Source organism: Olea europaea, unplaced genomic scaffold (assembly GCF_002742605.1).
Source record: "Olea europaea var. sylvestris unplaced genomic scaffold, O_europaea_v1 scaffold3355, whole genome shotgun sequence".
NCBI classification, from domain to species: Eukaryota; Viridiplantae; Streptophyta; class Magnoliopsida; order Lamiales; family Oleaceae; genus Olea; species Olea europaea.
Window position 1 is genome coordinate 1 of NW_019252531.1, and position 16,726 is coordinate 16,726.

Below are 16,726 nucleotides of genomic sequence, written 5' to 3' on the forward strand. Positions count from 1 at the left end.
GGGTCAAGTAGTAGTGACAGTAGTCAGGCTCCTAGGGACTCGAATCATAGTGATAGGCCTGAAGATGTAAATACATCCATTATACCTATGGTCATCCCCATTAACTCCCATCGCGACGTCCTGACCTACCCCAAGGAACCGACTAAGTATAAAGAACATGTAATTATTAAAATAGCTAGAGAGTTCGGGGTCATGCCAATTTGCGATATTAGAACCCCAGGGCCAACTGAGACCGTGTTAGGAGCTCGAGAGGGGGAGATGACCTTTTTTAGAGATGCTCTTAAGGCCGGGCTTAGGTGGCCTCTTCACCCATTTTTCATTCATTTTCTGACCTCATACTACCTGTGTCCGGGTCAATTAGCCCCGAATGGTTGGAGGTTATTAGTGTATTTCTTCATACTATGTGGATGTCTCGAGGTTAAGCCTAGGGTCGACCTACTTCGAATGGTGTTTGATATGAAATTTTCCCCGGGGTATAACAGTTTTGTTTTATCAACAAAGGGGGGGTTTAGAACTTCTGATACCTCGAGCTCACTTAGAGGTTGGAAGGAGCGTTTCTTTTTTGTGAAACCTCAAAACCTCGATCATCCATTTAGCCCGAGGTGGGAAATCCCTGACAAAGATAGGTTTAACGAAGGTCGGGCCTATTTTGAGGTTTTAGAGAGAGATAGGCTGAGGTTAGTGAACCCGACCCCCTTGCGGACAAGATCGATTTCTTGCTTGAAGACAACACCCTCGACCTTGCTGACTTGAAACGCCTCGAGGGTACGATCTTTCTTTTTATGCATTATTTGATATTTCATGGATAATCATCGTCCTATAGTTCGAGCTAATGCCTTTACATTTTTGCTTGCAGAATTCAAGATGTCTTTCGATCCATCAGCCCTCTTGGACAACGTTCATAAAAAGGCCAAGGGCCTGAAGTCAAAAACCTCGACCATGGCTTCGTCCAAGGGAAAGAAACGGGCACGGGAGGCCGCCCGTCCAACCATGGTGGATCTGGGGCAGAGTTCACAAAACCCGACCCCTCCGAAGCAGCCAACCCCTCAACCACAAGTCCGAGCTCGAACCCCTTGTTATGGGTCGGACCTCTTGGCTGATGATGACGACCATATGCCCACGAAGTCGCTCGAGGAGTACGCCGAATGTGCTCTCATTCAGGGCATAGTTGATAAATATGAGAAGGAGGTCGATATAAACGAGGGAGTTCGGACTCTAGAGCTTCTTACACTGAAGGTACGTTTTTAATATGAATGCTCGTGTAGCCCTGATCGGTTTCGTAATTTATACTCACGTCGAGCTTTATACATGTTTTTGCAGACACTAAGCGTCGCTCGAGGTCTTGGACTTAAGGGTTTGAATTCTTCAGATCGCATAGCCGAGCTCGAAGTCAAGAGCGAGGTTGCGTTCAAGAAGGCCAAGGAGCTAGAAAAGGCCCTGGAGGCGGCGAAGGTGGACCTCAAGAAGGCGGAGGACGAGGTCGAGTTTGCAAGGGGCGAAGCAGAGGAAGCGAAGCTCGAGCTCATTCACTCGCGAAGCTCTTTTGAGGCAGAGCTTGCAAAGGTTCAAGCTGAAACCCGAGCTCAGGCGATCGATGACTTCAAGAAGTCTGATGAGTTCAAGACTCTCCTGGGTCAGTATGGGTCTGGCTCGTACTACTATGGTTTGCGGCTAGCTCGGTCATTCCTTAGGACGAAGCTCCCCGAGGATTTAAAGCCTATAGTGGAGGAGTTAAAGACTGTGAACGAGCTTGCTAAGGACCTCGAGCTATCCTCCTCCGAGGGTGATGGGAACGATGAGGATGACGATGCTGGAACCCCCGACAATGAAGGGGGTAGTGACCATATCAACCTAGACTAGACCTTCCCCGACCTCGAGTTTTGTAATAATTTTTCTTTTGCTAATGTTTTCTGCCCGATCTGGGCTTATGTACTTTGGTTTTTTAATATATGCAAGTTTATTGCCCGAATTTGGCCTCTGTCTTTTATCAGTTCATGCGTTTTATTATTCAGATCGTGTGTTTATCTTGTATTGTAATTTTGAATTCGAGTTTACATTATAGTTTAGAGTTCGGTTGTTAGGGAATGTGTCCTAGTCTTTAAACTTATAACTCGTGCGCGTAGAGTATTTCGGGTTTCTTTTTTCTGAGTTCAGTGATGTACCTTTGGGAAAAATTAGATCGCGCACTAGTGTTGAATTCTTGTTCTCATCGGGAGTTGACCCCAACATCTAAGTTCGGTGGCGTACCGTTTGGGGAACTAGATCGTGCACTAGTGTTTAATTCTTGTTCATATCAAGGGTTGACCCCAACATCTAAGTTCGGTATTGGGGGCAACTGTATTATATTGACTCGACCTCGATTTTAAAATTCATGCATTGCCAAGAATTCTGGGATCTTTGAGGTCGGGGATAACTGTACGCGTCATATGCATTATGACTCGTCCTCGAGCTGATCGAGCATATAAGCCTGAGCTCAGATCCCAGAATGGCGTGAAACGAATAAATTTTTAGCTCGAGGTCGTGTGTGGTATTGGTAAACGTATCAGCTGCATGCGCGGGGTACGACCTTACGCCAATTTAGTAAATGTATTAGCTACATAATAAAGGTATTAGCTGCATGCGCGGGGCACGGCCTTACGCTAATTTAGTAAAAGTATTAGCTGCATGCGCGGGGCACGACCTTATGCTAATTTAATAAAGGTATTAGCTGCATTCGCGAGGCACGGCTTTACGCTAATCAGTAAAGGTATTAGCTGCATGCGCGGGGCACGGCCTTACGCTAATTTAGTAGGGGATCAATATCATAAAGAAAACTTCTTGTGTTATTTAAAAGGCTTAAGGGCGTTGCATACCCGAGCTTATTTGAGCATGAGCTATCTCGGCATTAGAGCCCGAAAAGTAAAAACGAAATTAAGAAAACATGAAGCGGGCATACAAGCCCTAAAGGAAAATTAATAGCTATATGTCACGAATCGCAATGTCATGACTTAAGGCTTGGCATGACACGGAAATGTCATAGCACAAGGTGGGAAAATGAGATAGACTTATGGCAAATAAGGTCTAAACTTCGGCAATACATGGCGATGAGTGTGTCGCCAAATTCAGTGGGGGAGTGACTTACGCCTACATAATCGCGACCGATCCGTCTCGGTAGCGATCGCAAAATAGCGCGGGTAACGCGTTTCTGAAGGACGGAACAGCTTGCGATAGGGGACGCAAGCAGATTCGGCAAAGGTCGCAGGTAGATTCGGGCTGGGGATGCATAGATGATTTTGGGGCAGAATGCAGGCTGCCTACATCTTGCAGTTTTCTAGGGCATTAATGAGGTTTTTTTAAGTCCCGATCTAACCATTTTGGGAGGTAAAATACATGAACCTGCAGCCGGATATTTTGAGGATGCAAGTGGGCAACTTGCACAACTTCTCCACTTGTGCCACTTGTAAGCTAAGCGCAAGGTGTATGCAAGTTAAGCACGAGTTGGCAAGAATAAATATCAACGGTGGAAGCTAGGTGCGAGTTGTATGCAAGCTAAGCACGAGTTGGCGACAACTTGCAAGGCAAGTTGTAAGACAATCCACTTGAAGACAACTAAGAATGAGTTGGCGACAACTAAGCACGAGTTGTAAAGTGGAATGTTAAGGAGGTTTAGTTTTCCTATAAATAGAGATGTAGTGGCATTTGTAAATGGGAGGGAGAGATGGTAGAGAATGTAGAGTGAGTGAGTTTATTCTTTCAAGAGAGATTGTAAAGTTTTTCCTTTCATTTATACAAAGAAAGTTTCCCCCATCCTTACTTGTTTTCCATATATTACTTACTTCCAAATTCTCTTTTCAACGTGGGTATAATTTAGCCTCATTGGTTAAATTATTTGTGGGCGTGGAAAGGCTGACTTAACGTTTTCTCGTGAGGTGCGAAAATTGTAGAACGTTAAGGCTGCACGGTTCTAGTTTGTTCGGGTGTAACGAAACTAGGCCCGTGACATATAGCTAATCACTTGTAATATATTTTCAGATTGTTGGCGTTCCATGGCCTTGGGAGTGGATTCCCTGATGTATCTCTGAGGCTATAAGCTCTCCCTTTAAGTTTTCTTATAACCTCGTAGGATCCTTCCCATATTGGCCCAAGTTTCCCTGGTTGGTGCCCAGCGACTTCTGCTCTCCTTAGGACAAGATCGCGACTCTAAATCTCCTGTTCTTGACCTTCTTATTGAAGTGCTTTGCCGTTCTGTTTTGGTAACTTGCAGTCCTAAGGGAAGCTTGCTCTCTTACCTCTTCAAGCAAGTCGAGATGTTCGGTAGTTTGTATCTCCTTATTCGTCTCGAGCTTTCTTATTGTGGGGAGGGTAACCTCAATTGGAATGGTAGCCTCAAGCCCAAAAGCAAGAATGAATGGCGTTTCACCAGTTGCTGCCTTGTGTGAAGTCCTATATGCCCACAGTATCGAGGGCAGCATGTCAGGCCAGTCACCTTTGGCGTCCCCTATCCTTGTTCGGAGGTCCTGCAATATGATCCGAATAGTTACTTCGGCTAACCCATTACTTTGTGGGTGTGAGATCGAGGTCAGGTGATGATCAATCCCATTGCTGGCGTAGAAGTTCTTGAACTGGGGATTGTCGAATTGTCTTCCATTATCTGTGATGAGGACTCTTGGTATCCCAAATCTGCATATGATGGATTTCCATATAAATGATCTGAGCTTCGGTTCTGAAATTGTTACTAGAGGTTCGGCTTCTACCCACCTTGTAAAATTAGGGAATTTCATAGCCAGATGAAAAGTTGAGACAATAGCTCGAATTCTGTTGAGCATTGGTCTTCCCAATATGGCGTTGTAAACCATCGGCGTACGGACGACTTCGAAGGTAGTGATCTACGTTACCTGCTTACCTTCGGTTCCTAATGTTAAGGGTAACCCGACGATACCTTCCGGAGTGATGACCCCACCTCCAAACCCTTGCAGGGGTGTTTTCACTAGCTTTAGTTGTTCTGACGAGATCCCCATTTGAACAAAAGCTTCGTGAGAGAGTACGTTTGCTGCACTTCCGTTATCTACCAGAATTCTCTTGACTTCAAAGTTGGCGATGATGGCCGATATGACAAGGGCATCATCATGGGGGAATGCTATGCCTTCCAAGTCATCCATTCCAAAACTGATGTCCTCTGTACGACCAAGATCTGGTCTTGAGATGATCGGTGGCTGTCTGGCATACTGTTTTCGCCCACTGCTAGAGTCTTCTCCCGAGATTGTTCCTCCAACAATGATATTGATAGTGCCTGCAGTTGGTTGCTTGTTTCCCCGATCCTCTCGGGCGTTTGTCATTGTTAAAGAGCTCAGAAATCCTCTTCTTATAAGAGCTTCGACTTCCCGCTTTAAGGCCAGACAATCTTCTGTGGTATGGCCGTGATCCCTATGGAAATCACAGTATTTGCTCTTGTCACGTGTATCGAGGGGAGACCGCAATCGGGGAGGCCATTTCAGTTCCCTAGAGTCTTTGATCTCCATCAGGATGTTGGACCTCGAAGTGTTCAGGTGGGTAAAAGCCATTGAAGGTGGATCCTTTCTTGGTTTGACCCTAGGTGTCCCTTGTCTTACGCTGGACTCATGTGGCCTTTTCTAATCCAACCTCCCTGATGAGGTAACTTCCCTTTTTGGGGCCATGGTTTCTTCCATATTGATGTATCTCTCAGCCGGTGTGAGTAGCTCGGTTACTGACTTCGGCGGGGTTTTAGACAAGGACATTTTGAACACTTCGCACTTAATGGCGTAAGTCAGAGCTAAGACTGCAACTGTGATATGTAGATCGGGGATCTAAAGCCTTTCTTTGTTGAACCTGGTCATGAAACTGCGCAGTGTTTCGTTGGGTCCTTGACGCATCTGCATGAGCGATGCAGCTGTCTTTCTGATTCTTTTGCTACTCGCAAAGAAAGCGGAGAACTTGTCAGCCAAATCTGAGAAGGAGGTGATGGAGTTCGGTTCCAATGTGGAAAACCAATCTCTAGCCGCATTCGTGAGGGTTTGAGGGAATGCCTTGCACATTACCGCATCTGGTGCAACCTGTAAGTTCATGATATTCGTGTATACATTGAGATGGTTGATGGGGTCGGTTGTCCCGTCGTACTCCTTTATTCGAGGATACTTGAACCTATCGGGAAGGGGGTACGAAAGGACTTCTGGAGTGAATGGTGTATTGGGGGTAAACCCTGTTGCTGCCCGAGTATTTTGTTGCAGACTCGCTGCTATCCCTTCTTGAATAATTCTTGCAAGTTCGGCGGAGTCTATTGTAACGGACCTTGAACCTGATGCAACTTGTGGTACCCTGAGGTTCCAACCCCACCATCATCATGGGTTGCATGATGAACTCAAGTCCGGGCATCTGCCATAAAGCAACCTTCAGGTGTTGGGGTGTGAGATGAATGCGAATTTCTCTGACTTAGCAGTTGGGTCAATGCAACCACCTGCTGGCGAAGTTCCTCAAAAGCTCCGGTGGAAACAACAGTTTGAGGAGGTGCTGGCATCCCCGACGACTCTTCTTGAGGAATATGGTGTTCCTCAGGAGGTGGAGGGTTATCCGGGACGGATGAGCTTGCTGGAGGAAGACCTGAACGTGTATTGACCATGGCTTTTGGTAGCGAAATTTCCACAGACGACGCCAATGATGTTACCAAAAATATCACCTGAAAATCTCGAGCTTGATGACTGGGATGGAACACGAACTGCGCCTTCTAGGACCTGAAACAAAGGCAACGAGGTATGTGCTCGTCGCCCCTCCGATGCTTAAGTCAGACAGGGAATTTTATGCGTGAGGCTATAAACTGAGGATAATAATGAAGAACGTACCTTTGGAATGAGCACAGGTGGTGTATTTATAGGTGTTAGTGGTTGAGTCCTAGGAGGACTGATTCTGCCACAACCCTTCTCCTCGTAGGGAAAGAGTTGGTGTTTCACCTCATATATTCAAATCGTTGTTTGAGTCAAAGAAAGAGTCCAATAAGGTAGAGATTGTGTTCAAGGTAGGATTAATGCTTCCATAGGTCACATATGGAAGTTGACGAGTCAACACATCCACCCCGACCTCAAATACCCGAGCTCCTTTTGGTGTTTTTAGATGATGATAAGGTCGGGGTTGGAGGATGTGATCGGGGTCAAGTGGTCGGGTTCGATACTAACGAGATCTGGAATCATCACTACCATTAACGTTCTTTCCTTTTATCTGATTTTTTAATGCAGAAGCGGTCCCTAAAAGGATCCTTGACCCGATGAATGTTGAAGGGCTTACCCGGGAAAATGTGGCAAGCCATCTTCAGGTACTAATTTTTCCATATTTATTTGTCATTTCCGTATTCAATGAAAGTTATTTTCATCTATTCTGAAATGTAAAGAACTAGATTACTTTACCATTCAGTTCTGAGTAGGGGAATAAAGTGGACAGACATCATCAGGAATTAGGATCATGACATGTGTAACGCCCCGAAATCTTTTTCATCTTTATTATTTTATTCTTTTATAAAAATAGTCTCGAGATGTTACCAAAATATTCATCATTTAATTTAAGTGGAAATATCACTTTTATTAAGTGTTGAAATTTGAAAATGTAATCGATAATTCGATAACGTTAAAATAACAATTTAAGTAAAATTTTCATATTAAATACAATTCTTGAAATACTCCATTTCAAACTATTAATTTAAGATTTAACATTAATAGCTTGTTTGGTAGAGATTTTAATAATTGATTTTTTGACCGTTAGAGATAAAGTGAGTCCTACCCGTGAGAGAATAATTCAAAAATGACGGTTGAAATGGTAAAACAACGAGAAAAATTGATTTTAATTGGCTTTTAATCCGTAACAAATAAGCACTAAATATAAAATGCTGGATCTCTAAAAATATTAAATAACGTACATTAAAATAAAGATATTATTCAAACAAAAGTTGACAATTATATTTTTTGAAAACTTTACTTGGCGATCCCATAAGCGTCACTCGGTCAATCTTCCACGCGTTCACACGACACGTTCTCATCTGAAAAGTTATTGTAAGAGTGAGTATTTTGAAAAACACTTAATAAGAATACGTGTACATTCTTATTAACATGATATAAATAAAAAACTAATATAACATAACGATATTTCTTAGATTTAGAGTTCAAGGAATTTCTTAAGAATTTTGATATCCCGTAAAAATTTAACATAACTGATTCGAAGGTTCATTCCGTAGGATTTAACATATTTGACCTAATTATCTATCCCGAAGGATTTAACATAGAATTCGGCTGGAAAGCCTTATAGTATTCCGTGCGAAAATTTATATAAACATCAAGAAATAAGAATTTATCACTTTGCATGATGTATTCTTACCTCAATTGATATTCAAGAATTTATCTGAAAAATATGATTGTAGACTAATAGTAAAAGAAATTATTTTTAACAAAGTATACCGTTTCATCTGGACACTTCGACCTTTTTTGCTTCTTCTTTCTTTTTTTTCTTTTTCTTTTCTTTCCTTTTCTATTCTCTATAAATCTAGCGCCACCTCTGAGAGGTTGGAGAAAGGCGACGGCGCTAAATTTTTCCTTCACTTTTCTTTTCTTCTTTTTTTCCTTCTTTCCCTCTCTTTATCAATGGTTTAAGGTTTTGTTTGTATAAATTCAAAATGATATCCATATAATACTACTTAGTGTTTACTAAATTTAAATTGCAATCAAATCCCTCATTTTTTATTTTATATAACATTTAGTAACTAACTTCTCATAATTGAAAACTAAACCCAAAATCCTATTTTATTCGTCTTAACCTCTTATCTAATACTGTTGGATTTTATGCGCAATATTAAAGAGATGAAAACGAAAATCAACACAAGAATTTTACGTGGTTCGGCGATGTGCCTACGTCCACGAGAACGAAGCGGAGATTTCTTTATTCAGTTCTGAAAAATAGTGTTACAACATATTATTTATACTAACCCTAGCCTGTGCCCATATAAAACTTTAAGGCCCGTACAAAAAATACCCCTGTATCGTACTTCTATCAAAATTTACTTAAAATTTAATTTTAATCACCATCAAAAACCCTCATAATATAATTTATTTATGAAGCACAAAAGAATTGGATTGCCTTTTTCTTATAAAATCAATAATTCTATTTTTTCAAAAATAATTTCTAACTTCTCAAAAATTTTACCCCTTCATATTTACAACGGATAAAATTACTAATTGTCACTTGATTTTATACTTAGAGTCACCATGGTCACCTAATTTGATTTTATTTTATCATAATCACTCAATTTTATAATTAGTGTCACCATTATCACCCACTTTAATTTTATTTCATCATGGTCACCCAATTTCATATAACGTTTTACATGACCATTCAATTTCATATAACATTTAATCATGACCATCCAACTTTATTTTAAAAAAAATGTTTTGAAAATTTAATAAAAAAAGCTTTTATTTTTTAAATTTATTTTATATATCATCACTTTTAAAATTAGTGAAAATTGTGAAAAGAAGTTAGGTGGGTACCATAGTGACATAAGTATAAAGTTAGATGATTATAGTGAAACAAAATTAAATTAAGTGTCTATGGTGACACTAAGGACCTATTTGTTGGTGATTGTAAGAATTGATTTTTTACCTTTGAAGAGAAAAATAGGTTTCGTCTATAAATGAAGAAGTCAAAAATTATGGTTGAAATAATAAAATAACGGTCAAAAAAGTAATTTCTTTGGATGAAAATTTGCTACCAAACCGTAGATAAATTTAAAGTTGAGCGGTCATTGATATTTGATGGATTTAACACCATTTACAACACAAATAAATCTTGTTTTTCCATATGAATAGAAATATACTATTAGGAACTTTGTTACATGTAAATCAAATGTTTCATTCAATTTTTTTCTCCACATCATTTTAAGTAATCTCGTATATACGATTTTTATGTGCAGCATGACCAGCTGGGGATCTCCCCCACCGACCCACGTGGCACGTATTGTGCTCTGCTGTGCAACAATAAAAGTAGTTCAGGAGCCATTATGCCACTTAAGAAGCTGAGAAAGGGAAAAATATCTCAGAACATCAGAGAATCGCGAGATCAATATGGCCACAGGAGCTGCCGGAGACGGACTGCTCCGGGGTCTATTCGAAGGATGTATTTCTGGTGGCGATATGGGGATCCAGCGGCGGCCGTATCATAGGAATTGTAACTGTGCATTACATAAATCGCGCGGCCGTTGCTCGCATCCGCCGAAGAATACGCAAGTGTCATATCCGGTGAAGCGATCGTGGAGTGAAAGTTGCTTAGCATTGATCACCGCCTCTGACCCTGGGCATTCACCTTCTGTTACTTCACCGGCCATGGGTACCGGTCCTACCGGAGAGATTCCGAGGACGAAATCGCAATTGGCGTTGTCTAATCTAGAGCTGGAGAAAAGTTGTAGTAAAATTTAATTTAACATTTTTTTTTTCTTCCGTTTTTTTTTTTTTTTTTTTTTTTTGGCATAATTTGTAATAACTGAATAATTGATGTTTTGATATTAATATTATTAGAAGTAATTAATTCCCTAACTTGTTGGATGGAAATTATCGTTGATTCGTTGGTGAATCTATTTGAATTTGGTCCATTTATGCATTTGTGTTTCTGTTTAAACTTTGTGTAAGCTAATCACACAATTTATTAATGTTCCTCTTCTGATTTCTTCCAAAATTTCTAATTTAGCTTTTAATTTCGATTCAGTGAAAAAAAAAAAGAAAAAAAAAAAAAGCAAAGTTAGCGTGAACTAATCGCGAGATAATGCTTAAATAATTTTTTCATCAGTCCTAGACGGGTCTATCACATGTTATGAGCAATGATTAAGCCCATTTAGTTACAATTTTTCATCTCAAAAAATCAATTCTTTGATTGTTATTTTATTATTTAAGCCGTGATTTTTTACTTCTTCTATCATAGGTAGGATTCAATTTTCTTTCTAACGATCAGAAAATCATTTTTCATAATCAATGTCAAACAGACTCTAACTATGTCAACTCACAAAAATAAGTCCTCCAAAAAATTGGCTATAATGAGGCTCAAAAAATAAAAAAATAAAAAAATAAAAAAAAAACCTTGAAAATCAAAGGGTTAAAAATGTTGAAGGAAGAAAAATCTTAAAGATCCAATCTCCTATTCTAAAATTCTGCCTCAAATCAAGGCAAAAATTGAGATTGGCACTTCTAAAAATCTTAGCATTCTCAAATTGAAGTGTCTTTTGTGACCGAAATTCTATCGAAACTTATTCTTCCTTTAAGCAGAAAGCTTGTCAGAAATACCATCGAAAGTCTCAACAAAAAAAAAATAGTAATAAATAAATAAAGGGTAAAATGTTGTCAAATTTCCGGTAGAAAAACTCTATTGTTGGTATTAAAAATTAGTTCTGTTTCTTAAGGTCGATATGAGTAATTAAGTTCAAATTTTGAGCGAAATGTGCACTTGTTAGGCATAAATGGAAAAAATAACGAAAGACGGACACCGATTCTACACGGTTCAATGAATTTTTCATTCCCACTAATCCAGCATTTTGTTGAACATGTAACGCACTAAACTCGAAATTTGGCGCTTCACGTGGTCGGTTCCTCGGCTGCGAATTTATTAATATATCTCTCACCTTAATATTTGTTGAATATTTTTCTGTCGGCTGCCACGTTTCTGTCACAATCAAGACTGGTAACTGTTGCTCCAGGGCACATCTCCAAGTGGTAAAAGGGGAGGGTGGAGAAATCCAGCTTTACTTGAGACTGTTGCGTCAAGGGTTCGAATCCTGAAATATGGATTTGGCTCTTGGGTAAGTGCAAGTGTACAAACAGCCTTCCACCCTGTATCCTTGGAGGCATAACCTGCGATTTACCTCCTTCACGATGCTCCAAGGCAGGGGTGGTGGGGAACCCTTAAGGTTAGGGTTTAACCTTTTTTTTTTAAGACTGGTAACTGTTACCAAGAAAACACCTGTCCTTCGCACGTGTTATGAGATATTTTGAGGCATTATACATTAAGCCCATGTTGACTTATTATTAAAATTACGGTCATGCTACGTGTACAATTTGAATTGATAATTCTGATTGACAATCACACATATGAGAGATGACTCAAAATGAATAAAAAAAAATCATGAGCCCCCTTCTGTGAGAAGATTGTCAATCGAGATTGTATATCCAACAAAATTCTTAAAATTAAGTCATAGTCAATAATTAATTTTAATCACATATTTTATAGAATTCATGACTTTTCAATCATACATTTTATTAACTTTTATCAAAATCTACTAAAAATTCGAATTCGATTTTTTTCAACACCAAACGAACACCGAGTTGAGATTTGTTTAGTTGTCTATCATATTGTTGATTTATTTGATAAAGTATAAAAAATTAGCAAAACGATCATCAAATGAGAACGTCAGACTTCAACTCTAAAGCAACCACAAAGCCAACTTTCCTTAGCAAAGTCATTTATGTGACTTGGAGTCAGAAGTCCTATTTCTCCCAATCAAATAAGCACGCAAAATTCACCTTTCCACGGTCAAAAGTACACCAACCATACAACACTCGAAAATGCGGAACAATGTTAGGAAGTGACCAAGTAACTCCCCAGTCATACCACTAATATCAACAACTCAACGAGATTGAATCCTTTTAAAGTTCAAATAATTATGTGGTCATATACTCACCACCAGCACAACCTTTTAAAGTGCTTGTAAGCTGAGCAAATATGTTCTATATTGTTGCTCACAATTGATGGTTACATAGGTCATTAAAAATATTTTGAAATAACAATAATATAATTTGAAAAATATAAACTGACCACCAGTCCCTTCCACAATTGATGTGGGACAACTTCAACAAATATATCCTGGACAATTCTTTGTGGTCGGCCCACAAGGCCGGAGGGATAAAGGAGAGGTTAAGCCACCCATGAAAATGGTTAGAACTCGGAAACAGTTGATTCTAAGGCTTTTTTGTAGGAACATTCAAAGGGCTGGTGTTGTTTCGTCGTGTTTGTCAGAGAATGATGATCGTAAGCTCAATCCAAATTACCATAACGTTGAATTCTTGATCACAACTGGACCTGGACCTGGACCTTGCCCTTAACAAGAATATAGTATTTGGTGCTGTTCTTGAAGGTGAGTAAAAGCTTCTAATATTACTTTGCCACGTTATTTCAACTTTCTCATCAGTAAGTTTTTGAATTGTGAATCAATTTTGGTTTAAGGTCAAAAACCTGGCGGGTCAATGAACTTTGGTGCTTGTTTGCAAGCCTCGCCAAACTTTAGAGGACAAAATCAATCACCCAATTTTATACATTTTTACCCTGCAAGCAGTAACATGTAAAAGGCAATATTTATTAATTGTGCATTGCTAAAAGGGGTATATCACAACAGTCAGTAAGTATATGTTGTCGTTTGGTTAACATTTTTAAGATTTAACAGCAATATTTTAATTATTATTGTGTTAACCCTGTTAGTCATAAAATTTATTCATCAAGTCTAAACGGTTGAACCCCAACATTGAGGGCCCCTAACGCCCCGCCCCTAAAGTATCGTGAGGGAGGTAAATTGCGGGATGTGCCCCAACCCAACCTTACTGTTAGTTTCTGTATGTGGTTAACCAGGTAATTAGTCTATAGTTTAATGACTAAATATTGGCATTTTAAAGTTCACGAACCACTCATGAGCAAGTCTGAACTGACTTTTTTGGTCCTTTTAGTTAAACAACTATGGATGACATGTCTAGAATTATTAATTTGTCTCCAATTATATGTTATAATTCCTTGTTATAAGTACTTGAAGCGCATTAAATTAATTGTAGGGGTTGGATGTGGTGAGGACTATAGCTTCAATTTCTACTTACAAACCATCAGAAAGAATGAGGCAATACAATGATTTTGCAGAGTTTATTGGAAATGGAAGAGCCAAAAATGCTCGTGCAATATGGAATAGACCCCTTTGAGACTGTATATATCAGTGATTGTGGTGAAGTTAAGGTTGTAAAGCCTACCCTTTCTCCTACTCTACCTTAATGTATACATGTAGAGTCTAGACCTCCGTCTAGACATTGTCTATTTTTTGTCTGTCAGGTCAACTTGACATAGTCCTTGTCAGCTTGCATTGAAGTTTTTTTAAACAGCATATGTTTCCACTTATACGACACTTTTTAAATAATTCACGATTACATTGAATATGTTCTAATACGCCACTCATACATATCGACTTGTGAAAATCAGTGAAAGAATCAATTAGTAGGTTAATATCCTTTACATAGGAGAGAAATCCCACCAAAAAGCATGCCAGCCATGTAAGAGTTGATGTTACCCATTGCAAATCCTCTAACAAGGCGGTGTTGTAGTTACCATTAGAGGCCATTCGAAACTTAGACAATCGGCTGTATGAATATAATACACATAAAGTACGTAATTGTGAGTATGTATAGAATGTTAGATTTTTGTATAGAATGTATTAAGAATGTCACTTAGCTATCATGGAGATATCTTAATATTGGCCCTTATCTCCACAAAATATAGAAATATCCCTTTCGAATTCCAATCGACAACATGTAAATCTATAGAACATATACGAACATATACTTCACAAGCAATGCATAATCAAATTCAAAGAGAATTCTTCCTTGAAAAACTACACTTAGTCGACAATAAACCAATAACCTTAAAAATTGGTACCGGTACTTTGTCAACATAAGCTTTAAACATAATAAGAACACATCACTCCTTCACAAATCTTCCCACTTTTTATATCTTAATTTTTCACTATAACTTACAATAACTTATTTTAAACATCAATTCTCAAGACTTAAATTACAGAATTCACCCTACTTCTTAACTTGGATTAAGCCTTTGTTTGAGCCCCATTTTATCAAAAAATTATTTTCAACTATACATTTTTCAATAAACTAATTTTACACGTACATCGATTTTTTTATTTTATTTTACACGTTCTTAAAAAAAAAAATTCAAAATACATTTTTTCTCTCAAAACGGGCTCAAACAACGGCTAAATAGTATATTTTGTAAGTACATTGTTACATCTAGAAATTTTGAAGGAAAATGAAAGAACTTTTGAATTTAGTATTTGTTCATTAGGAAAAATCTTTTCTTTAATAATTTCTTAATTACAATTGCGTGAATTAATGGAAAAATGTACATATTTGACTAATACTCAGGATATGCGGCTTCAAAGCTTAAAAATCTTCGTCTCTGAGGCCATCTCCAATGTATGACCCAAAACACCAAAATACACCATTTTTTGGTGCAAAACAACTCCAATGCAACACTGTACTTTGAACCATTTTGGTGTAAAGTGTACAAAGTCGTTTTTACCCTTTCTTTCCATTTTCCAAATAAATTTATTAAGGGTATTTGTGTCATATATTTTTAAATACAATAAATTATTATTATTATTATTATTATTATTATTATTATTATTATTTGCAATTAAAATAAATTTTAAATGTAAAAAATAATAATTAATGAATTAATTAAAAGAAGAAAAAATATAAAATATAACAAACACAATTATTTCTTGAAGTTAACACAAAATGTATTAAACGACAACATAGAATTCCTTTGCTCGTCATAGACAAATCAAGGATAAAGAGTCTCACATTGCACTTCGAAATGCATTAATCGATCATTTGTGGAAGAACATATGAATTTCGAGAATTAAATTACAATAATATTTCGATTTCGTAATATCATAATATCCTAATTCGAAATGCATTGCACTATTTTTCAATGGCATGATTTAATATTTTCATTATTGTAGTGTTTTTATTAACTGTACTGTGTTTTTTATATTTATTGATGAATTTAATCTTTTCCGTAATTTAAAGTAATTATTTATTTAGTAATTTATATATTTATAAAATAATTAAATAAAAAATATTTCAAATAAATAAATTATTAAGAATAAAAAAAAGGGAAGAAAATGGTTAAACACTAATTATTTGATTTAAGTTTTGATGTAATAATTAGAGTTGAATTTTATTTTAATGTAAAATTTAATGTAAAATGATGTAAAATTTGGTACAGCGCTAATAACTTAATATTACCTAAAAAATGACATAATGCACAGGTAGAAAACTAGTATTCAAAAAATGAATCCCATTTCTGCGCATAAGGAAAAATGTCACACTACTAGAAAAGAAATTTATATAATAACTAGCTTGCACGAAAAAGGAAAACGAAATGCAACATGATATTCTATACATAGAAACATCATATTTTATTGAAGTCGAAGAAGCATGTAGGACATGAAATGCATTTAAAATATTGTATAAAAAAATATAATTTAGTTTTACTAATTTAAGAAAAGTTCTTAGAAGTTTCCAAAGAATTTCTTTAAAGTTTCTAAATATTGTTAGAAAAATGAGAACAATTATTAAACCTTTCATGAGTTTTGTAAGAGTTTTAGCACGTTTGGTTGATAAAATGTGTGATTGAAAAATTAAAAAATCTTATTTAATTAAAAATAATTGTCAATTTTGACTTTTTTTAATCAATTTTTTAGTTAAATCAAATAATATTTAGTTTTCGAACCAGGAACGCTAGTGCTTTACATTTTTTTTTTAATGCACCGAAAATAACAATTATCTAAAAGAGGAAATATGACAACAAAGATACATGTAATATGTTCAATTATAATCAATAAGGAAAACAAATCACGAATGGCTACAATTTTTTTCCACCTCAA

At 37.4% G+C, this 16,726-nt stretch overlaps 3 protein-coding genes and 1 pseudogene across 4 annotated transcripts; 2 read left to right on the top strand and 2 right to left on the bottom strand.

Moving 5' to 3' along the window:
* The first annotated feature begins 664 nt into the window (after positions 1-664).
* LOC111385948 lies at positions 665-1,969 on the top strand. 2 transcript variants are annotated; one of them, XM_023010373.1, is made up of 3 exons: positions 665-765; positions 857-1,236; positions 1,321-1,969. In XM_023010373.1, the coding sequence occupies exons 2-3, from the start codon at positions 865-867 to the stop codon at positions 1,858-1,860; spliced, it is 912 nt and encodes a 303-aa protein (XP_022866141.1). In that variant the 5' UTR covers positions 665-765; positions 857-864; the 3' UTR covers positions 1,861-1,969. The 2 variants fall into 2 exon arrangements, with proteins under 2 accessions (XP_022866141.1, XP_022866140.1); XM_023010372.1 differs by lacking the exon at positions 665-765 and having other exon boundaries at positions 775-1,236.
* A 2,191-nt stretch (positions 1,970-4,160) lies between these two features.
* LOC111385949 (uncharacterized protein K02A2.6-like) lies at positions 4,161-4,835 on the bottom strand. Its single transcript, XM_023010374.1, has one exon. The coding sequence runs from the start codon at positions 4,833-4,835 to the stop codon at positions 4,161-4,163; it is 675 nt and encodes a 224-aa protein (XP_022866142.1).
* Positions 4,836-4,865: 30 nt separating this feature from the next.
* LOC111385950 lies at positions 4,866-5,735 on the bottom strand. The gene is made up of 2 exons (XM_023010376.1): positions 5,620-5,735; positions 4,866-5,511 (listed from the first exon to the last, which is right to left on the bottom strand). The coding sequence occupies exons 1-2, from the start codon at positions 5,733-5,735 to the stop codon at positions 4,866-4,868; spliced, it is 762 nt and encodes a 253-aa protein (XP_022866144.1).
* A 4,356-nt stretch (positions 5,736-10,091) lies between these two features.
* On the top strand, positions 10,092-14,040 carry LOC111385951 (annotated as a pseudogene).
* Positions 14,041-16,726: the final 2,686 nt, after the last annotated feature.

Bases quoted from the DNA above. Each gene is read 5' to 3' on its own strand.
- LOC111385950 (XM_023010376.1), bottom strand. From the start codon at position 5,735: ATGTCCTTGTCTAAAACCCCGCCGAAGTCAGTAACCGAGCTACTCACA. The intron at 5,512-5,619 runs GTTGGATTAGAA...GAACACTTCGAG, and splicing joins GAAGTTACCTCATCAGGGAG to GTCCAACATCCTGATGGAGA.
- LOC111385949 (XM_023010374.1), bottom strand. From the start codon at position 4,835: ATGGTTTACAACGCCATATTGGGAAGACCAATGCTCAACAGAATTCGA.
- LOC111385948 (XM_023010372.1), top strand. From the start codon at position 802: ATGGATAATCATCGTCCTATAGTTCGAGCTAATGCCTTTACATTTTTG. The intron at 1,237-1,320 runs GTACGTTTTTAA...ATGTTTTTGCAG, and splicing joins TAGAGCTTCTTACACTGAAG to ACACTAAGCGTCGCTCGAGG.